This window comes from Lampetra planeri, chromosome 43 (genome assembly GCF_965212315.1).
Source record: "Lampetra planeri chromosome 43, kcLamPlan1.2.h2, whole genome shotgun sequence".
Lineage (NCBI taxonomy): Eukaryota > Metazoa > Chordata > Hyperoartia > Petromyzontiformes > Petromyzontidae > Lampetra > Lampetra planeri.
The window spans coordinates 703272-727041 of record NC_136149.1 but is presented as its reverse complement, the minus strand read 5'-3'; the positions used below and the strand labels follow the sequence as shown (position 1 = coordinate 727041).

Sequence of the window (23770 nt, the reverse complement as noted above, 5' to 3'; positions counted from 1 at the left end):
CACGCACGCGCACACACGCACGCACACTCACTCACGCACACACGCACACACACGCACACACACGCGCACACACACACGTACACGCACGCACACACGCACACGCACGCGCACGCACACACGCACACACGCACACACACGCACACACGCACGCACACACACACGCACACACGCACACACGCACGCACACACACACACGCACGCGCACGCGGAGTAGTTGGGGGTGGTGGTCACGTAAACATTTGCAAGGTGTTTTCAAGGTCATAGTAGGCACAGCTGTGCAATGATGGGTTTATTATTTGTGAGCCGCGTTTTAAAACCAAAAAAAATTCAAAACGACAGAAAATCGCCCCGCACACACGGACGTGAATCGGTGTGAAACTTCCAATGGTGGCCTGATGCCAGCGGTGGAAATTCCATGTTCCGATGACAAGGCCAGTCCACCCACAGGGCGAAACACTGATGGCCGACCACAAGTGCCCATAACTGACGCGATTCAAGGCCGGATTTAAAGTATATCTGACTCAAATCATTCATAAGCCACCATTTCATTCATATCTGAGCGGATATCTCATGCCGTTGTAGATTACCCGTCAGCTGGAAAGGTAGACGCGATAGCAAGGAACCAACGCAACAAATGCCCATCGGTTGTTACGCTCAGACATTCGTAAGCTAAATGTTACACAACACGGCAAATATGTGTGCTGCGTACTTTGCTCTTAAGATAGATTCATGAGGTCCAATATTTTCAGGATTCTACGACGAGCACGAATTTCACGGCAGCTGTCACTTGACTTGAACGGCATTGTAATTGGAATAGCGTCACGAAGCTTCCCACCATGCATTGCAATACAACTCACAAGCATAACACTGGGGGGTTTGGGGTTATAAATGTTGTGTCGGTAAACCCACCACCACCCGGCACAGCCAATTAGTAAGGTTTGTCACGTCAACAAAACGTGCCAATTCGTCACTAGTACAGCACACCGGTGTGTTGGAGAGCCAAGCCACAACATTTACAATCTGAGCGCGACGTTTCGCCAGTAATTACAAATACTGACACGTCGTACTCAGATTGTCAATGGCGTGGCTGTTTACGTGACAAACCTTACTAATTGGCTGTGTCGGGTGGTGGCGGGTTTACCGACACATTTATATATTACGCGATCTAACCCAAAACAAACCTGTATTATGATATTGGTTGCGAAAGCCGACGTGTGAAACAAAACTCACAAGCACGCTTGGCAATTACTAAAAGTAAAAAACCACATAAAACGTCAACAATAATAACGATACCATCATATTACTTCTGTCCGAGTAAGCTGCTTGTATTCGTGAGATGGATATCGTCAGATGGATATGTGTTTTTTTCCCCCCATCGTGGCAATGTGAAATCGCCACGCTTCTGTCTCTGACGGGGCGAGGCGTCTGTGCGGGCTGTGGGAAATGCCCCTTATGAACAATACACATCTTGGACGTAAATCGATAGCGTAAGCTCTGTAATAATTTACAAGTTATAAACATTTAAGCACTGTTGCATATACAGGGTTATTTTAATATATATAACGGAAGCCAAAACCTCCACTCTTGGTTTTGTTGTGGCAAAATAATCATAGTTACTTCTAAGTCATCATAATCAACGTTAGCATCATCATCATCATCAGCTCGCTCATCATATCATGATCCATTGATTTAAAGTTATTAACCATCTTAACTTGACACCATGTAAAATCATCACCATCATCACCACCATCAGGGCTTTATTTATCACTGAATATCCGGATCGTTTGCATACCCGGAAGTCGTCACGTGACGAGTACTCACTGCCAGAGCGATATGTATACTCGATGTGGTATGCCGGGCGTGCAACTAGTTTCAGGTATGCTGACCCGGACGGACCCGGCTGAATTTAGTTCCTCATCATCATCACCATCAGCAGCATGTTTCCATCTGCTGCTGATTCACATCTGCCAATGTCAGTGTACCATCATGTCGATGTATCACCACCATCATCATCATCAGCACCATCACCATCAGCAGAATATTTCCATCTGCTGCTGATTCACATCTGCCAATGCCAGTGTACCATCATGTCGATGGATCACCACCATCATTATCCATTCTCTGTCTTCTGGTAGGTGGAGATGTGCAATTATCAGCACCATCAAATTAAATCACCATCGAAAGGGGCAGCACCTGCGTGACATCAGCCCCTGCACAACGGCGAGAGAGAGAGAGGACGACGCCTCTGGTTGGTGCCACGTGGGCACGCCGAGGAGGAGCAGGCGGCAGGCCTCACGGAGCTGCGAGGAAGACCCCCAAACACCCCCACACAGTAACGTCGCACGTAGTCGCACAGGTGTGCACAGCCAACGTTGAGTGGCCTACACAGCTCTCTATACACTCGCTCGCTCTCTATGTACAGGCAATGACAAGTGCACAAGTGAACAAGACAAAGATCCCCCGTATAGCCTGCGACAGTTTGTTTTGGGGAGGAAGTGCTGTTAGCGAGCATCTATGAAGGCCGGCATGACACACGAGGGGGTGGGTGGACAACACCACATCCGGCCGCCTTTGTCTCCCCATTGATAATGTTTACACACCACACCAGATACTCATTTGAGGCTGAGTCGACCTGGAGGAGACCCAGGACCGGTTCAGATAATCGTCACTGGTGTTGGCCGTGAGCGGGAATCGATGTCGGGTCGCCGGGTTCGTAGTGCAGCGCGCTAACCGCTACACCACCGCTCCGCACGCACTACACACACGTACACACACTCTACACACACTCTACACACACTCTACATACACACACACTCTACATACACACACACTCTACACACACATACTCTACATACACACACTCTACATACACACACACTCTACATACACACACACTCTACATACACACACACTCTACATACACACACTCTACACACACACACTCTACATACACAGACACTCTACACACACACACTCTACATACACACACACTCTACATACACACACACACACTACATACACACACTCTACATACACACACTCTACATACACACACTCTACATACACACACTATACACACACTCTACATACACACACTCTACATACACACACTCTACACACACACATACACTCTACATACACACATACTCTGCATACACACACACACGGATTCATTTTCAATGAACGTTCTCCGGGTCGCTGGTGGACTGGAGTGGGCACCACGTGACCAGTGGCCCCTAGCAATGGCGAGAGATGTGTCCTGCTTGTGGTGTGTGGGGGCAGATGTATCCCTTGCGCATACCTAACTAAAAACATAACGCAACAATAGACACACACACGAACATACACAGACATACAAACCAGCACACGCACAAACCAGCACACGCATGAGCACAGATACAAACACAAACTAGTGCACACTCACAGAAGTGCGCACACATATGGACACATTTACACACAAACACAAATATAAACAAAGGAATGCACGCACACACACACAGAAACCAGTAATCACAGACGCGTATGCACAACTGACATACACACATGGGCACGAACCAACACACCCGCACACGGGCAAATTAATACGTACACACACAAGCAGAGAGCAATGACAATAGATCCATAAGAGGTTTTTTGGTTTAGATCGCGTAAATATATAAATGTGTCGTTAAAACCCGCCACCACCCGACACAGCCAACCAGTAACGTAAACAGAACGTGTCCAATTCGTCACGAGTACAGCACTAACCGGTGTGTTGGAGAGCCAAGCCGCAACATTTACAATCTGACTACTCAGATTGGCTGTGTCGGGTGGTGGCGGGTTTTAACGACACATATTTACGCGATCTAACCCAAAAAACCTCGATTATGGATATTGGTCGCGAAAGCCTCCGTGTTAAAATGTCAACAAACCCAACACTATTCAACTTAATCGTAATATTAACGGTCTTTCAAAAAAAACACAGAGAACTAATATTCTTATACAACCTTGCCGTGAAATGTTTTGGCATAATAATACAGTCCAGTGAACTCACTCGCGGATATTAATCAACACGAATGGAAATTAAGTAAAGTTGGAGCAGCTATAATCCGCAATCGCAATTCTAGGAAAATTAAGAGTTATTTTTTTTACGGAATAAATAAAAGTAATGTTTACAATAAAGTGAAGGCCTTTGCGAGTGAGTGTATTGTGGGAGTGATGTCCATGCCTCTCGTGCATGCCGGATAATGAACAAGCGTATACAATGGAATGTGTAAACTTGATTAAGTACTCAACCTGTGCAATGGAAAGCACCCATCTGTGTACATCGTGTGAGTTACTTTTTTGTTCAATGGACCTTCCACAAGGAAGAAAAGTTACATTTTAAAAGAAACATAACTACATAAAACTTATACGGAAATGCATGTTTAAACATTTACAAAAGCTGACCGCGTCTAAAAATAGCGACGTCGTTACTGTGAAACTACGGCCGACCCTCCAGCGAGCCGTTGGGTTGTACCGTACCGCGTGCTGCTGCTGCGGCAAACGATGTCCGACGTTTCGTTTCCGCGTGCCCGAACCAAAGAAAGCTCCCGGCGTATTCCTGGAGAGGCTCCGGGCACGGGCAGCTGAAACGTCGGACGTCGTGCCAAACGACGGGGGGGAGGGGGGGGGACAGATCGGGACGCTCCACAGGACAACAGCAAAACAAATTATGGAGCGGCGCAGTGACGTCGAATGTTCATCAGTCACACAATGTCAAACAGGGGTTTCATTGCTCGGATAAACGCTGCGGTGGCAGGACTCGTTTATGTTGTTTGCTCTGAGCCGGTGGTGGATATTCTAAATTCCCATGACGGGGGCTAGATTACGACTTTTCACGAAACGGTATTGCATTTTTTTTCCAACGTCAGAGGGGCGATGGACCGACTTGACCCCGACCTGACCCCGACTGGGATTGGAGCTCGCGAGCCGTCAGACTTGGGAGTTGTGCTTCGTGCCACAACGCAGCCAGACGCAGCAGCTACTTCCGAATCACGACGGACACTCCACTGCGAACCGTCAACTTGAACACGGAAAAATGAAAATGCACTGGCACAACACGCAAACAACAACAACGACGACAAATAACAACCGCCATCCACCACGACTACAAAGTAGCCATGAAGCCACAGAACTTGAGAACGCAGGCCAACTCGACTGGGCTACCCCTCCGCCACCCTACCCAGCCCCCCCCCCCCCACTCCGTGTCGATGTCTCGACACAGCTCGAGTCAGCTACAGATCCAGGCGGTTTCTCCCGTGGACGATCTCGCTACTCGCCTCACCTGAGGCTAGGTGAGGTTTCCGGCCGGGCAGAAATCTTAAACCCGTGCGGACACGGGCCCCAACGCTCTACGCGGCCGGGTCATCTAATCGAACGTAGTCGTGTCCATCGGGCGCCTTCAAGTCAAGGCGCTTGACATCGCTTGCAACACGGTGACAGGATAAAATGATTGACGATTGAGGAATGGGCGACCGTGATGGAAGGGGCACTTGGGGCTCAGGAAAGGGGGGAGAGGAACGGGAAGGAGTGGAATGGGCAAGGCGGAGGGAAGAGATCGGGCGGTAGGGAAGTGGTGAGGCTTTAAGAGGTGAAGCTTTAAGAGGTGAGGCTTGAAGAGGTTGAGGCGTTAAGAGATGAAGGGAAGGAGGTGCAGGAGGGTGACTGCTGCGTGATGTACAAGGGAAGATGATTCCAGCGGAGGGGTGTGAATACTGTCGCCACTGTGTTTGTGACACCAACAGGACAGCGAGGCAGACTTGGCAGGGACGTCACTGCAGCATTTGTCCCACAGGCTCGGCGCACTTGAAGTGGCGGTAACTATCACACGAGGAGGACTCAGTGTAATGGGTTAACCCAGCGAGTTCCAAACGTCAGTCTTTGTCACTCATCATTATCCACTTTTACAGATTCAACTATTTGATGGAAGTACAAGTCGCTTGAGTGGGGGCCCTTCCGCCAGCTGCGGTGTGACCACACACGTGACGGTTGCTCCTCGAGCACTCACTCATTGGACGTGTTGGCGGCCTGTGCACACCGGTGCAGCATAACACACCGGGGTCCTCAGAACGACAGTTCTCAAATCTAAATTGTAACTGACATTCGTCTTCCGACTGCTTCGACATCACGAGAACTGATTTTGACGCGCCTCCACTACTACCACAGCGCAAGATTTTCTGACGGGGGTTTGCGAAATCGCTGGACAATAAATAATGCTTGTGAAAAATCTGCTTTTTGTTTTGTTTTATACCGCGCATCACCGGTGTACCGCCAATACGTTCATATAGAGGATCGCAGAACTTGGGCAGTTGTTGGCACCGACTTATTGCATGGCTGCCTTCCTGCTCGTCTGCGGCTCCTCCCACTCGAGTCATTCTCTCTCGACGACAGTGAGCGGATCCTGAACAGACGGTTGGCCGGAATGGCACACGGAGAGGGTGGGTAGCCAGCACCACGCCCGGCCGCCTTTGTCTCCTTAGTGGTGATGTTTACACGTCACCAGGTACTTATTTGAGGCTGAGTCGACCAAGGGATAGGCCCAAGACCGGTTCAAATAATCGTCACTGTTGTTGGCCGTGACCGGGAATTGAACTCGGGTCGCCGCATTCGTAGCGCAGCGTAGCGCTAACCACTGCACCACCGCTCCCCACACAGTCTACACAGGAGCTGTAACTAGAATCAGCATTACGTCCCACGTCACGTGGGACGTAATGAAGCATTATTGGCTATTCGTAGATGTGTGATGAGAGAAGACTGGTAAACGTGGAAACGCATATCATGGTGGGTCGCAGGGACTGTAGTTGGGTTAAGACAACACGGTGACTGTCACATGGCCTACCCACACTCCCTGCAGTGCCAACAAACACACAGATAAAGATCCCCCGCAGAGGCTTTTACAAGCTGTTGGGCAAATGTTGTTAGGCAGCACGTGCTAAGGCTGGCACAGCGCCCGAAAGGGTAGCACCACGCCCGGCCACCTTAGTCTGCCTAGTTCTGACATTTACAGACTGCAGCAAGAATTAATTTTAGGCTGAGTCAACCTAGGGCAGATCGCCGAGGATATCACTGATTTCACAGAACCGTTCGTGGGCCAGAAAATCGAACACAGATTGCCGGGTTCGTAGCGCAGCTTGCTGGACGCTACGCCGCCGTGCGCACAAAGACAAAGATCTCCGTTGTAGCCTCAACAGACCGTTGGGGCAAGCGTCGTTAGCCAGCGCCTACGCACACACGCACACGCACGCATTGAGCGGGGGGGTGGGGGGGTCCTCAGTGGGCCCCGAGGGGCGGTTTGACGACCATGACGGCGATGGGCGCGTCGGGGCCACCCCTGCGGTGGAACGCTCGCAGCGCCAGCTCCCGCGCCCCCATGCCCGGGTCGAGCAGCCGCTCGCTCACGAGGGCGCACGCCTCGTCCGGGGAGACGCCGCTCCACAGCTCGTTGGAGCCGAGCAGCAGGAAGCCGCCGGGTTCCCCGAGGAGGCCCGGGGACCCGGCGGCGCGAGCTCCTCCGGCGTCTCCGCCGGCATCCGCGCCGCCGGCGGAGACGCCGGTCGCGGACTCGACGGGGTCGGGGTTCGTCTCTCGGGTGACGACGTCGGGCTCGGCGATGACGACCCGCGAGGCCTTGAGGCCCGGGTCGCCCAGCGAGCGCGAGGCCGTGAGGACACCCTGCACGCGCCACGCTCGGTCGCTGAAGCTGATGTACCCGCCTGTCACGCGCACGCCACGGGGAAGAGACGACACGCGTTCATTACGGGACACTTCTCGCTTCCTGGGGTCTGTCCTAAAGATGCTTCGTGCGGTTTGCATGCGAAACGCTGCGTTTGTGATCGCTGATGATGGATGGTGACAAATACAAGCATGTGCTGCTGCTGCCAATTCTCAGGGATTGCAGACATTCCCGATTCATAATAGCAAATTAAATCAATCTATTTATACTTTGCAGATTTCTCAGAAATATCCAAACTTGGCACAGAGGATTGTTATGAAGTGTGCCTTGACTTAGAAAGCAGCTGTCCACATTACTGCTGCAGATGGAAGAAAAAAAGATGAATTATTTTTCCACTTGGCAAATGTTTACCCACGTGGAGTAATAATGAACAGCTAATTACAGGTCAGTCCACCGATGCTAAAAATAAATAAAAAAAGTACCCCGACCAGAATCTAGCCTCATGATGTGTCAATAGGCCGGTCATCGCTGCACATTGCTACAAAGTTCAATGTCCCCACACTCTTTTCCCAGTTCTGAGCCGGCAATGGAAATGCGACATTCCTACGGCACGGCACAGGAACACCAAATGACCACTATCCACAAAAGTGGTCCGCGTGTGACGCGCAAGGCCCACACTGTCAATCCACTGCTGGATGAGAGCACCCCCGCTTGGTGCGGGCCGTGGGGCTTGTTTTGACCATACTTCACCACGCTGGTTGCGGTAGCTTGGCTAATACTGGGGCAGCACAAGCACAAAGGAGTTTGCTGCCCGGTAGCGACCTTGTGGTCACGTGTCCACATTCTCTGCAGGCTCGAACCTCGCCCGAGTCTGCGGGATCTGACGAGATGGAGGCGGATTCCGGGAGACTGTCGTGGGCTCGTCGTGGGAGTCGGCCCTTGTAAGCGTGCGGTCGCATCGCCCGGAAATATAGCGTCTCGGGGTGCCGCGGTGCCGAGATGTTAACGACCTCGCCTGGTACGCGGGAGGTCGTGGGTTCGATCTCGATCCTGACGCCTGCTGCTGTTTATTTGGAGTTTGCGTGTCTCTCTCTCCTCGTGGTCACGTGCTTTTCCCCTCCACATCTAGAAACGTGCGTTTAGATTATTTGTCCGCTGCTATAAATTTCCACACTTCGTTGATCTTTCATTTGTGGCCAGGTCGCTTCTGAAAAACTAGCTCAGTGGGCCTCACCTGGCGAAATGAAAATAGTTCAGTTGAAAGTTTAGTTTTTAATGAAGTTCCACGGACGCCATTGTTGGCCATCTGTTAACTTGTGGTCGAGAAGACACAAAGTCGGCCATTGCTAACTGGTGCCATCGCGAGAGAGAATGTGCACGCGACGTGACAGGCACACAAGCAGGTACACAAGCAGGTACACAACCGGATACACAAGCAGGTACACAACCAGATACACAAACAGATACACAACCAGATACATGAACAGGTACACAAGCAGGTACACAAGCAGATACACAACCAGGTACACAAGCAGGTACACAAGCAGATACACAACCAGGTACACAAGCAGATACACAGGCAGGTACACAAGTAGGTACACAAGCAGGTACACAACCAGGTACACGAGCAGACACACAAGCAGGCACACAACCAGGCACACAACCAGGTACACAAGCAGATACACAAACAGGTACACAACCAGGTACACAAGCAGATACACAACCAGGTACACGAGCAGACACACAAGCAGGCACACAACCAGGCACACAACCAGGTACACAAGCAGGTACACAAGCAGGTACACAACCAGGTACACAACCAGGTATACAAGTAGGCACACAAGCAGTTCCTTAAAGTAAATAAATAATTATAAAGCACATCTAGAAAGCATGTTAATTATGTTCTTAGAATTAATTACATAAACCCTTGTTTAAGATACTCATTAAGGTAACGTGACATCTGTTGGGATTAAGTGGTTTAATTCAAGCGGAGTAACACACGGACGGTCATCGCCCTCCGTGCTGAGAGTCGCGGGATGAAGCCCTCCACAAAATGTGTCCCTCTCAACTGCAATTAGCGCACCGCAGAGGCCGATAACGGAACGGGAGACGCTGGGGCAGCAGGAGGCCGATGACGTGTGTTGTGTGTTGTGGTGTGTGAGTGAGTGAGACCAGATTTGTATAACTTAGTGGACACCAGGCACGAGTTCGAGGTGCGCGTGACCTTTCTCGAGCATCTCATAATGCGGAGAGCGCGGTACGGTCGTGAGAATCGAGCGGCACTGTGGGTGAGAGCACAGTGGAACGCTCCATCGCAATACAGCGCAGGGAGGTGAGCAGCCCCACATTCGTCTGAACAGGGAGATGAAGTACTCCGAATTTCGCTTTCATTATGATTGGCAGAGGCGGCGACGCGTGGCGGAGTGACTTGGCTTCTCCGCCACGGCTAACATCGGCGGCAGGTGCTGTGTGGACCAGCTCTGAGCCCTCCCCTTCAGCAACCCGCACTGACCAGCGTGGTGAAGTATGGTCAAACAACCCCTACGACCGACAGAGTGAGGCCCACATCCAGAAGTGGATTGGCATAGGGCTGAAATCGTTACAACGATAATTATGTTGATAATTATGACTAACAGCGGAGCCTAATTAAGAAAAACAAAAAAAAATTACCAATGGGAATCCTCGGCACAGAAACGAAATATAAATCTGTGCAGTGTCCCAATTGTGCGGGGAAACGGTGAGCATCAGCGGAGAGAGAGAGAGCGCGGCGGAGAGGGAGAGAGAGAAGGAAGGAAACTCTCTTGACAAGAAAATCGCCATTCAAAGGTTGGCTGTAAATTGCTTTCAGCTCTGAGATTCAAGTGGTGTTTGTTGTTGACCTTGATAATGGAATGATTGGATTGATGCCCCCTCTGTTATATTGCTGCAGGTGCCAAAGCCATCTCCCGTGCAGGCTGTCCGCACGCACGCACGGCGCAGGCGGTGACTCTGCAACAACGCGTGTGCGTTGCGTTCGTCGCTGAACCGACTGTTGTTCAGGCACGTTTCTGTTCGTCTCTGGACTGACTGTCCACACACCTTTCTGTTCGCGAGAATCTACCGAGGCCTATCCAACCGCATTCTAAACTAAAACTATTTTTTATTTGAACCAAGTAAGGCCCCATGGAGCTGTGTAACTCTTTTTCAAAAGCGAGCTGATCACAAATGACAGCTCAACAAAGTGGGATTATCATCACGTGCACATTGATAGCAGGAGCCAAATACTCCGAGCGCATGGTGTGGAGACCATTCCACGCAACCACGGGGAGAACACATGCAAACTCCAAATATACAGTAGGCGTCAAGGTCATGATTGAACCCACGACCTCCTGTATAAGAGGCGAGGTCGTTCACATCTCACCACCGTGGTGCCCTCGCGGTGCTGAGAGTGACTCGCCACTACACCAGGTACTCATTTTAGGCTGAGCCAACCTAGAGGTGTTTTCCCCAGGCACAGCTCCTGTTGCCCCTACATCAAGAGGGTGCCCCAACCTCTGGAGGCGGCTGAGCAGTTCACAGTGGCCACGTCAGAGCAATCAGCCAACATCACCCAGATCATTGGGTCCCAATCTGTGGTTTCGACTGCGGCCTCAGCGGATCACGGCACGACGCCAAAGATGTCCAGCCGCCCCGAGTTTGATACCTGGCTGTGATGCACATTACCACAGTCGCCACTGGTGCCTGAACCGCTCCCGGGTGCCCCACGAGGTTGTTTGCGTCCGCACCACGTGCGTGCCTGGAGTGATGGACGTCCGTGGTGGGAAGACAAAGGTGGCCTGGCGTGCACGGTGCTAGCCAGGCCGCCCCCTGTGTGTGCGCGCTGCGCACGCGTTAATGCGCTAACTTTAGCCAGAAGTCTGTGGGGCAACACGTGGGATCATCGCCCATTGGGCATGCATATACTGTACGTGCTTGCCTTTGCACGTGTGGTTTTCTTTGCATGAATGTGTGCGTACGTGTGTGGGTGTGTGGCGGTGAGCGTGTGTCTGTGTGCACCTGGTCTGGCACAATGCTGTGGTGATGTCACCGCCACTTTGTGGTGAATGGTGGTTGCTGCTCTTGTTGATGCTGTGTCTGCGTGCACCTGGTCTGGCACAAGCGCTGTGGTGATGTCAATGGTGGCTGTTGTTGTTGCTGTGGCTTTGTGTGCATGTGCACACAGAGCCACAGCAACAACAACAGCCACAAAGCAGAAAGCCCATTCTAAGCATCTGCAGCATCCCGAGAATGAAGAGGATTACCGCGGCTTTCACTCACAGGCAAGGCTGCATTTATCTATTCTTATTTTCCGGGTCGCCGGTTGACCAGGGGGTAGAGGATGACTAATCACTGGTTGACCTGGGGTAGCAGAGAGCGGCAAGTCAGAGAGCGAGGAAGACGTTGTAGATCCAGATGACAATTTCAGAGGTGGAGCTGAGGAGAGAAACCCATACTACCCCAACCAAAAATACCTCAACGACTTGATCAGAGATCTTGGTCTCACCAAGTCCAATGCCGAGCTTTTGACGTCTAGGCTAAAGCAGTGGAAATTGTTTGATAAAAGTGTGCAAGTCGCAGATCAGAGGAAGCATCACCAACCTTTTTGCAGCTTCTTCACCCGTCAAGATGGGCCCTGCTTCTGCCACAATGTGACCAGTCTGTTCGTGGCAATCGGAATCGCCTGTAACCAGAATGAGTGGCGCCTCGTCATTGACAGCTCATCCAGGAGCCTCACAGCCGTGCTGCTCCATAATGGTAACAAGTACCCGTCTCTCTCCCTGGCTCACTCGGTACACCTCAAAGAGGATTACAACAGCATCAAGACCTTGCTGGACGCCTTGAAGTATGATGAGTGCGGCTGGGAGATCATCGGAGACTTTAAAATGGTGGCATTCCTGAAGGGTCTCCTAGGCGGTTTTACCAAGTTTCCCTGCTATCTTTGCCTTCGGGACAGCAGGGACACCAAGGCGCACTACCACAGGCGGGACTGGCCACAGCGGACCGAGTTCTCTGTGGGGAGGAACAACGTTAATTGGGAGCCACTGGTGGACCCCCGGAAGGTGCTGATGCCACCACTGCACATCAAATTGGGCCTTATGAAACAATTTGTCAGAGCTGTAGATAAGGAGTCAGCAGCCTTCAAGTACCTTCAAGCCGTCTTCCCGAAGCTGTCTGAGGCAAAGGTCAAAGCCGGTGTCTTCGTCGAACCACAGATAAAGAAGATCCTGGAGTGCGATGAATTCCACAAGAAGCGCACTAGTAAGGAGAAAGCGGCTTGGGACAGCTTTGTTGCAGTGGTTCGTGGCTTCCTGGGCAATCACAAGGTCGACAACTACGTGGAGCTGGTTGAGACTCTGGTGAAGAACTACGGCACAATGGGCTGTAGGATGTCCCGCAAAGCCGAAAGACTCGCTATCCTTGATGCTCATCTTAGTAAATTCAAGGAGAACATGGGAGCGTACTCGGAGGAGCAAGGCGAGCGCTTCCACCAGCATATACTGGACTTTGAACGCCGCTACCAAGCACAGTATAACGAGAACATGATGGGAGACTACATTTGGGGGCTGATTCGTGGAAGTGATTTCCAGTATAATCTTAAATGTCGAAAAACTGCTCACTTCCAAATCTTTTGTAGTCATTTTTGTATTACTTTAGTATAAATGCATGTTAATTTTGATTCATATGTTTTTTTCTGACTTTATGTGAACGAAAAGACACAAATTTGCCCGTTTTCTCATTGAAAAGAAGTACATTTCTAAATATCACTGTCCGGTCACAAAAGAAAAGTTTGTAGGGAATAATAGGCATTTCTATACTTTTTAGGCATAAGCAATTACGAAATAACACTTACTACCCAAGAAAAAAAATTGTGTTACATAGTGTAATGGGCCGTGTGCGAGTCTGAATGTGAATATGTATGTGTGTGTATCTAGATCGACTCAGCCTCAAATGAGTATCTGCTGCGATGTGTAAACATCGCCACTAGGGAGACAAAGGCGGCCGGGTGTAGTGCTGGCCACCCACCCCCTCGTGTGCCGTGCCGGCCTTCATGGGTACTCGCTAACAGCACTTGCCCCAACAGTCTGTTATGGCTACACGGGGGATCTTTGTTTTTGTGGGTGTGTGTGCGTGTGGTAACATATGGTAAGCAGAGCTTTAGTGATGTCTGCAAAGGCTCTATGAAATTTAGATAATGAGATATGTGTCTACATACTGTATCTACGTAGCTATCCAATACAAGAAGAGCAATTTAGGTCGATGGCCGCCAGGCCTTGTCCGTCGATAAAATAGAGAATCTTCGCTGTGACAGCTGCGTGTTCGTCGCTGTCTCTGTTCAAAATTACACCGCCGTGTCTCCTGGGAGAGCCGCGTAAAAATAGTGCGCCGGCGGGCAGCAGGGAGCGTGCCCGAGTGATGTGGCGGTGAGAGCATTGCCCGCCTATGAAGGCCGCCAAGGTGCCGGCCTTCAAAGGTGGCTCGCGAGCAGCACCTGCCCCAGCGGTCTATCCGGGCTATACGGGAGGATGATTTGTCTTTATCGTTGTGTATCTCTGTGTGTTCGTGGATAACTGAGTACAGAACGAATCACTGTAATGAGAGGAGGAGTCGCTGTTATGGCAAGGAAAGAGCAGAATAACTATCACGGGGCAATGTTCTTGACCAATTCTGATTTCCCGTTGGCCGTCCAGAGCCACCCGTGGATTTTGCACATTTCTGTGATGGAGTTCAGCCTCTTCACAGCACAACCCTCTAGAGCAGCAGCGCTCCTCCCCAACCTTCTTGGCACCAGGGACCGGTTTCGTGGAAGACAATTTTTTCACGGACCGGGGGGGGGCTTCATCATTGGGTCTTTCCCCCTTTTCAAAGAAGCTCTCCAGCGACGTTTGTTCTTGACTCACTGTGGCTACTCGGGGCTAGAGCTTGTGGGCTACCAACACTGTGACTGAGACGAGTGCGCAGTGCGGGAGAGAGGCGCGGATGGAAGTGGCCAATAATAAAACAATGGGGGCGGGGGGCCACGCGCGGACTCACCGCTCACCACTACGCGGTGTGTAGAGTGTGTACACACACGGACTCACCGCTCACCACTATGCGGTGTGTAGAGTGTGTACACACACGGACTCACCGCTCACCACGATGCGGTGTGTAGAGTGTGTACACGCGCGGACTCACCGCTCACCACTACGCGGTGTGTAGAGTGTGTACACGCGCGGACTCACCGCTCACCACTATGCGGTGTGTAGAGTGTGTACACGCGCGGACTCACCGCTCACCACTATGCGGTGTGTAGAGTGTGTACACACACGGACTCACCGCTCACCACTATGCGGTGTGTAGAGTGTGTACACGCGCGGACTCACCGCTCACCACTATGCGGCAGAGGTGGGACAAAGTCATTGTTATGCAAGTCCAAGTCGAGTCGCAAGTCATCAAATTCATGACTCGAGTCTGACTCGAGTCCAAGTCACATGACTCGAGTCCACATCTCATAGGTGGGACAAAGTCATTGTTATGCAAGTCCAAGTCGAGTCGCAAGTCATCAAATTCATGACTCGAGTCTGACTCGAGTCCAAGTCACATGACTCGAGTCCACACCTCTGCTATGCGGTGTGTAGAGTGTGTACACACACGGACTCACCGCTCACCACTATGCGGTGTGTAGAGTGTGTACACACACGGACTCACCGCTCACCACTATGCGGTGTGTAGAGTGTGTACACACGGACTCACCGCTCACCACTATGCGGTGTGTAGAGTGTGTACACGCGCGGACTCACCGCTCTCACCTGCTGCTGCTGTGCGGCCTGGTTCCTAACAGGCCACGGACCGGTAGCGGTCCGTGGCCCCGGGGTTGGGGACCCCTGCTCCAAAACATTTATTATTTACCCACGAAAAAATATGACCGTACTATTATATTTTTTACGACATATTCAGGAACGGTTTTTTTTAGTGAGCCTCAAGACTCATTTTCAAGAAGGCCATTGCTTTGGCATGTTTGGCTCACTCAGTGTATATGAGCGCGTAAAATACCGAATATTTAATACTAAATTGTCGTTATTGCAGCAAAAAAAGGTGACGAATCTGAAAAGGTGTGCTTCTCAGATTGTTGTCACTCAGCGGAAACTCTTGCAGAGCGAGAAAATTTCGTAAATAATGTGCATAAGTACGCCGATTTATCAGTACGGCAGCGCTCGGAAAAAGTGCAGAAGGAAAATAACGTACTTCTGCGATGCAGGGAAAACAATATTGCAATCCCGAGGCAGGCTGTGAGTATTATTGAATACATTTACCCAGGCTGCTCAGTAAAAATAGAACTTGTCGCTTGGGAGTTTTTCCAGTAAAATTATATCCCGTGGAACGGCCACCGTAAAATCGCTCACATGACCTTTTCTGAGCCATTGTTACTGTTTCTGTGTTTTTGTGTTTACACTGTTCGCCTGGACTGTGTTGTTGTTGTTTCTGTGTTTGTGTTTACACTGCGAGCCTGGACTGTGTTGTTGTTGTGTCTGTGTTTGTGTTTACACTGCTCGCCTGGACTGTGTTGTTGTGTCTGTGTTTGTGTTTACACTGCTCGCCTGGACTGTGTTGTTGTTGTGTCTGTGTTTGTGTTTACACTGCTCGCCTGGACTGTGTTGTTGTTGTGTCTGTGTTTGTGTTTACACTGCTCGCCTGGACTGTGTTGTTGTTGTGTCTGTGTTTGTGTTTACACTGCTCGCCTGGACTGTGTTGTTGTGTCTGTGTTTGTGTTTACACTGCGAGCCTGGACTGTGTTGTTGTTGTGTCTGTGTTTGTGTTTACACTGCGAACCTGGACTGTGTTGTTGTTGTTTCTGTGTTTGTGTTTACACTGCGAGCCTGGACTGTGTTGTTGTTGTGTCTGTGTTTGTGTTTACACTGCGAACCTGGACTGTGTTGTTGTTGTGTCTGTGTTTGTGTTTACACTGCGAGCCTGGACTGTGTTGTTGTTGTGTCTGTGTTTACACAGCGAGCCTGGACTGTGTTGTTGTTGTGTCTGTGTTTGTGTTTACACAGCGAGCCTGGACTGTGTTGTTGTTGTGTCTGTGTTTGTGTTTACACAGCGAGCCTGGACTGTGTTGTTGTTGTGTCTGTGTTTGTGTTTACACAGCGAGCCTGGACTGTGTTGTTGTGTCTGTGTTTGTGTTTACACTGCGAGCCTGGACTGTGTTGTTGTTGTTTCTGTGTTTGTGTTTACACAGCGAGCCTGGACTGTGTTGTTGTTGTTTCTGTGTTTGTGTTTACACTGCGAGCCTGGACTGTGTTGTTGTTGTGTCTGTGTTTGTGTTTACACTGCGAGCCTGGACTGTGTTGTTGTTGTTTCTGTGTTTGTGTTTACACTGCGAACCTGGACTGTGTTGTTGTTGTGTCTGTGTTTTTGTTTACACTGCGAGCCTGGACTGTGTTGTTGTTGTGTCTGTGTTTGTGTTTACACAGCGAGCCTGGACTGTGTTGTTGTTGTGTCTGTGTTTGTGTTTACACAGCGAGCCTGGACTGTGTTGTTGTTGTGTCTGTGTTTGTGTTTACACAGCGAGCCTGGACTGTGTTGTTGTTGTGTCTGTGTTTGTGTTTACACAGCGAGCCTGGACTGTGTTGTTGTGTCTGTGTTTGTGTTTACACTGCGAGCCTGGACTGTGTTGTTGTTGTTTCTGTGTTTGTATTTACACAGCGAGCCTGGACTGTGTTGTTGTTGTTTCTGTGTTTGTGTTTACACTGCGAACCTGGACTGTGTTGTTGTTTCTGTGTTTGTGTTTACACTGCGAGCCTGTCCTTTGGTCAGTGAGGGGAGGAAAGGATTTGTCAACTCAATCAGCCTGAGTGCATGACCCGCACGCAAGCGAGGCGTTTTAAATTACACTCCTCAGAATCTAATCAGGTCACTTTGAAAGTTATCTTGAAAGGTAATCATCTGGTACATGCAAAGTGAAGGCAATCTGATTCTACACGCGAAGTCCAGTCAAGGTGAAAGTGACTCCGCTACCTAAAGGAATGGCGCTGTTGTGTGCGTGTTGGTACTCCACTCCGCGCACGATCTGCTCCGGCAGCCGAGGCTTTCTCCCCAAGGCTCCCACCGTCAACCTCGATCCGAGGGACGTCGCTCATTCTCAACGACTGCCCCCGTGGTCTAAAACTCCCTTCCACCATGACCACTTGAAAATAACCTATCCACGTGACTTTACCAAAAGACCCAAAGAACATCTCTTCCACCAGTCATCTGTGCTGTCGACTACCTGCACCTGGTCAATTGCAGACTCAAGATGTCTTCTCACTAAAGAGTTACCAGGTCACTGGTAGACCCGGAGGTGGCACCTTAGTCGTAGCCACAGCCACGACGAGGTATACTGGATGTGGTGTGCAAGGTGCAGAAATATACACGGGGAATGTGGCATCAGTGCAGGACCGCCACTGCCTAAAACTGTCATGGGGCTTCACATACTTGATTTTTTTCCTCTCCTTATGACTGACTGCCTCTCTTCATCATCTAAATGTGCTCAGTTTCTCCACGGCGTCTTGAGATGCGGTCCCAGGTCTCCCCTGAGAGTCAACTTGTCTCTACATCTTGAGATGCGGTCCCAGGTCTCCCCTGAGAGTCAACTTGTCTCTACGTCTTGAGATGCTGTCCCAGGTCTCCCCTGAGAGTCAACTTGTCTCTACGTCTTGAGATGCGGTCCCAGGTCTCCCCTGAGAGTCAACTTGTCTCTACGTCTTGAGATGCGGTCCCAGGTCTCCCCTGAGAGTCAACTTGTCTCTACGTCTTGAGATGCGGTCCCAGGTCTCCCCTGAGAGTCAACTTGTCTCTACGTCTTGAGATGCGGTCCCAGGTCTCCCCTGAGAGTCAACTTGTCTCTACGTCTTGAGATGCGGTCCCAGGTCTCCCCTGAGAGTCAACTTGTCTCTACGTCTTGAGATGCGGTCCCAGGTCTCCCCTGAGAGTCAACTTGTCTCTACGTCTTGAGATGCGGTCCCAGGTCTCCCCTGAGAGTCAACTTGTCTCTACGTCTTGAGATGCGGTCCCAGGTCTCCCCTGAGAGTCAACTTGTCTCTACGTCTTGAGATGCGGTCCCAGGTCTCCCCTGAGAGTCAACTTGTCTCTACGTCTTGAGATGCGGTCCCAGGTCTCCCCTGAGAGTCAACTTGTCTCTACGTCTTGAGATGCGGTCCCAGGTCTCCCCTTAGAGTCAACTTGTCTCTACGTCTTGAGATGCGGTCCCAGGTCTCCCCTGAGAGTCAACTTGTCTCTACGTCTTGAGATGCGGTCCCAGGTCTCCCCTGAGAGTCAACTTGTCTCTACATCTTGAGATGCGGTCCCAGGTCTCCCCTGAGAGTCAACTTGTCTCTACGTCTTGAGATGCGGTCCCAGGTCTCCCCTGAGAGTCAACTTGTCTCTACGTCTTGAGATGCGGTCCCAGGTCTCCCCTGAGAGTCAACTTGTCTCTACGTCTTGAGATGCGGTCCCAGGTCTCCCCTGAGAGTCAACTTGTCTCTACGTCTTGAGATGCGGTCCCAGGTCTCCCCTGAGAGTCAACTTGTCTCTACGTCTTGAGATGCGGTCCCAGGTCTCCCCTGAGAGTCAACTTGTCTCTACGTCTTGAGATGCGGTCCCAGGTCTCCCCTGAGAGTCAACTTGTCTCTACGTCTTGAGATGCGGTCCCAGGTCTCCCCTGAGAGTCAACTTGTCTCTACGTCTTATGATGCGGTCCCAGGTCTCCCCTGAGAGTCAACTTGTCTCTACGTCTTGAGATGCGGTCCCAGGTCTCCCCTGAGAGTCAACTTGTCTCTACGTCTTGAGATGCGGTCCCAGGTCTCCCCTGAGAGTCAACTTGTCTCTACGTCTTGAGATGCGGTCCCAGGTCTCCCCTGAGAGTCAACTTGTCTCTACGTCTTGAGATGCGGTCCCAGGTCTCCCCTGAGAGTCAACTTGTCTCTACGTCTTGAGATGCGGTCCCAGGTCTCCCCTGAGAGTCAACTTGTCTCTACCTCTTGAGATGCGGTCCCAGGTCTCCCCTGAGAGTCAACTTGTCTCTACGTCTTGAGATGCGGTCCCAGGTCTCCCCTGAGAGTCAACTTGTCTCTACGTCTTGAGATGCGGTCCCAGGTCTCCCCTGAGAGTCAACTTGTCTCTACGTCTTGAGATGCGGTCCCAGGTCTCCCCTGAGAGTCAACTTGTCTCTACGTCTTGAGATGCGGTCCCAGGTCTCCCCTGAGAGTCAACTTGTCTCTACGTCTTGAGATGCGGTCCCAGGTCTCCCCTGAGAGTCAACTTGTCTCTACGTCTTGAGATGCGGTCCCAGGTCTCCCCTGAGAGTCAACTTGTCTCTACGTCTTGAGATGCGGTCCCAGGTCTCCCCTGAGAGTCAACTTGTCTCTACGAGCGTCTGCGTGTGCCGTTGGGTTGCCCCACGTGCCGGTGACAAGGGATGGGCCGAGGGGCCACTGTGCTGAGATGTTGACTACCTCGCTCGGTCTACAGGAGGTCGTGGGTTCGATCCCGACCCTGACGCCTGCTGCTCTATATTTGGAGTTTGCGTGTCTCTCTCCCCGTGGTTTTTTCTCTGGGTCCTCTGTTTTTTCCTTCACATTTAGAAGCGTGCAGTTAAGAGTATTTGGTTGCCATAAATGTCCACGTGATAAGGCACTCAGTTACTCTCTCATTTGTGACGGCCAGGTCGCTTCCCGAAAGAGAGCTACAGAGCTCAGTGGGCCTTACCTGGTACAATAAAAAATAGTTTAGTTTAGAAGCAGCAGGCCTGTGCCTGTAGGCCGCAGTGCTCAGCAACCCCCCACCCCTGCACCCCCCCCCCCAATCCACTCCTCTGCCCCCCCCAACCCACACCCCTGCCCCCCCCCACTCCCCTGCCCCTGCCCCCCCCACCCACTCCCCTGCCCCCCCCACCCACTCCCCTGCCCCCCCCACCCACTCCCCTGCCCCTCCCACCCACTCCCCTGCCCCCCTCACCCACTCACCTGGCCCCCACTCCCCTGCCCCCCACTCCCCTGCCCCCACTCCCCTGCCCCCCCACCCACTCCCCTGCCCCCCCCCACCCACTCCCCTGCCCCCCTCACCCACTCACCTGGCCCCCCCACCCACTCCCCTGCCCCCCACTCCCCTGCCCCCACTCCCCTGCCCCCTCACCCACTCCCCTGCCCCCCCCACCCACTCCCCTGCCCCCCTCACCCACTCCCCTGCCCCCCCCCCCCCACCCACTCCCCTGCCCCACCCCCCACCCACTCCCCTGCCCCCCCCACTCCCCTGCCCCCCCCACTCCCCTGCCCCCCCCACTCCCCTGCCCCCCCCACCGCCCCACGTGTGAACCTACCGGCGCGCTTGATGCGCCTGCGCTCGGCCTGCAGGTAGGGCTTGTGCGGGCGGGTCAGGGGTCGCGCGGGCCCGTCGCGGTCGCACAGCACGGCCTGGGAGTCGCCCACGCTCAGCACGGTGAGGCCGCGCTCGCCCACCACGGCGAGCAGCAGCGACGTCCCTGCAGGCAGCACACGACAGAGACAAAGATCCCCCGGGTAGCCTTAAACGACTGTCGGTGGCAAGTGCTGTAGCGAGTTGCGGCGCCTACGAAGGCCGGCACTGTGGCACGCGAGGGGGTGGGTGGCCAGCGCCACGCCCGGCCGCCTTTGTCTCCCCGGTGGCGATGTTTACGCACCACGCGAGGTACTCATTTGAGGCCGAGTCCACCTAGGGGAGGCTCAGGACCGGTTCAGAGAATTGTCATTGGTGTTGGCCACGAGCGGAAGTCGAACTCATGCGTCGGGGTTCGTAGCGCAGCGCGCTCAACGCTACATCGCCGACGCACACAGCCACACAGAGGCAGCGCAACACAAAGCGTCACCTGCCGAATTGAAGGCAAGCCACTGCCGGGCTATCGTGGCCAAGCAACCCAGAAACTATGGTTCCACATCGCAGTCCACGGGAGTCTGCGCTCCATCAACGCAGCAGGAGGATGAGGAGGAGAAGCAGACGAACTCTCCCTCCTGAAACCCTCTCGTCGTGGCGAACGGCACACCTCGACATTGACGGGCAGCTCCTGAACGTATTTTGCCATCGCGTGCAAGAATAGAAAACGGCCCAAACTGATGAAAGTGTTTCCTAAAAACTTGGAGACACAAGCCAGTGAAAAATAATGTCCTGGAATAATTGCACAATGTGAAAACACATTTTTCCCCTGACAGCTGTTAACCATCGGCTTACAGACCGCTCAAATCTTTCACGGACGAACACGCGATGCCAAGGCGTTACGTAACCCACGCGTGCTCGTGGTTTTTCTTCAATGTCCAATGACGATGACTCATCTCCCCTCTCTGCGAAGGGCCGCTTCGGAATTGACCCCGTGCTCCTTGACACCCGCGTAACCCCCATTACGTTCTGAACGCGGTGCATTAGTGGTAATAAAATCATCCTCCCACTACGACACGTAATGAGTTTCTATACATTATTGATTATTATTTTCCGCCGGAACGGGGGGGGGGCACTGTCGTGTAGGGGAGAAACTGTTCTTGCCGATAACATCTGACAATACACACGTATTTGTTTAAACATGTATGACTATGCTGAGACCGGGAAAATGCTGCTGAATGACATCCGCAAGGACGATTGGTCGATGGGGTCACGAAAACGAATGCGGAGGCAGATGGAGCTCTGTTTATTTGATTATCCTTGTGCTTCTGTGTTCATAGTGTTTTAAGTCTCCGTAACTTAGCTGTGTGGGGGGTGCATGGCGTCAGAGTGATTTATACGCATGGGCCTTGCACAATGGGGCAACGCAGAACGTAGCGATGAGTTGGAGTGTGGTGAATATGTTGCAATGTGCGCTCTGAACGGCTGCTAAGGACATAATACAAAAAAATGAGTGGATTTTTGGCTGAGCTGACGTAAGGGGAGGTCCATGCAGGGGTCAGATAAAGGTTGCGCAAGTGGGTGGTCATTTAGAAGGCAGAACTAGTAGCTCCGTGTCAGACCACAAACACACCACGTCCAACGCAGCACACACACGTCTGCAGGAACAACGCAGCACACACACGTCTGCAGGAACAACGCAGCACACACACGTCTGCAGGAACAACGCAGCACACACACGTCTGCAGGAACAACGCAGCACACACACGTCTGCAGGAACAACGCAGCACACACACGTCTGCAGGAACAACGCAGCACACACACGTCTGCAGGAACAACGCAGCACACACACGTCTGCAGGAACGAGCACACACACGTCTGCAGGAACAACGCAGCACACACACGTCTGCAGGAACAACGCAGCACACACACGTCTGCAGGGACGAGCACACACACGTCTGCAGGGACGAGCACACACACGTCTGCAGGAACAACGCAGCACACACACGTCTGCAGGAACAACGCAGCACACACACGTCTGCAGGAACAACGCAGCACACACACGTCTGCAGAAACAACGCAGCACACACACGTCTGCAGGAACAACGCAGCACACACACGTCTGCAGGAACAACGCAGCACACACACGTCTGCAGGAACAACGCAGCACACACACGTCTGCAGGAACAACGCAGCACACACACGTCTGCAGGAACAACGCAGCACACACACGTCTGCAGGAACAACGCAGCACACATGGACACAGATCCCCCATATCTCGTTACCAGACTGTTGGAACAAGCGCTGTTAGCGAGCACCTATTAAGGCCGGAACGGCACGCGAGGGGGTGGGTAGCCAGCACCACGCCCGACCGCCTTTGTCTCCTCAGTGGCGATGATTACACGTCGGACCAGATACTCATTTGAGGCTGAGTCGACCTAGGAGAGGCCCAGAACCGGTTCGATTCCCAGTCACGGTGGCCGTTAGCGGGAATTAAACCCGTGTCGCCGGGTTTGTAGCGCGGTGCGCTTACCACTACACTACCGCTCCCCACATACACACACGTGCAGACACACGTGGATATGAATACACACAAAAATACACCCGGACACACACACACGGAAACAACAAACGCCATTTGCACGGAGATACAGACACTAACACACACACAGAGACACTAAGATACACACACACACG

At 52.1% G+C, this 23770-nt stretch overlaps 1 protein-coding gene across 1 annotated transcript in view; it reads right to left on the bottom strand.

The window, feature by feature from the left end:
* Nucleotides 1–258: 258 nt before the first annotated feature.
* LOC144732543 (protein phosphatase 1L-like) overlaps nt 259–23770 on the bottom strand; it is a 47372-nt gene continuing 23860 nt past the window's right edge. The window contains exons 3-4 of the mRNA XM_078613969.1: nt 21045–21206; nt 259–7733 (exon numbers count right to left, since the gene is read on the bottom strand). Coding sequence (XP_078470095.1) covers nt 7291–7733; nt 21045–21206 — 605 coding nt within the window. The 3' untranslated portion in view covers nt 259–7290. The remainder of the gene's footprint in view (nt 7734–21044; nt 21207–23770) is intronic.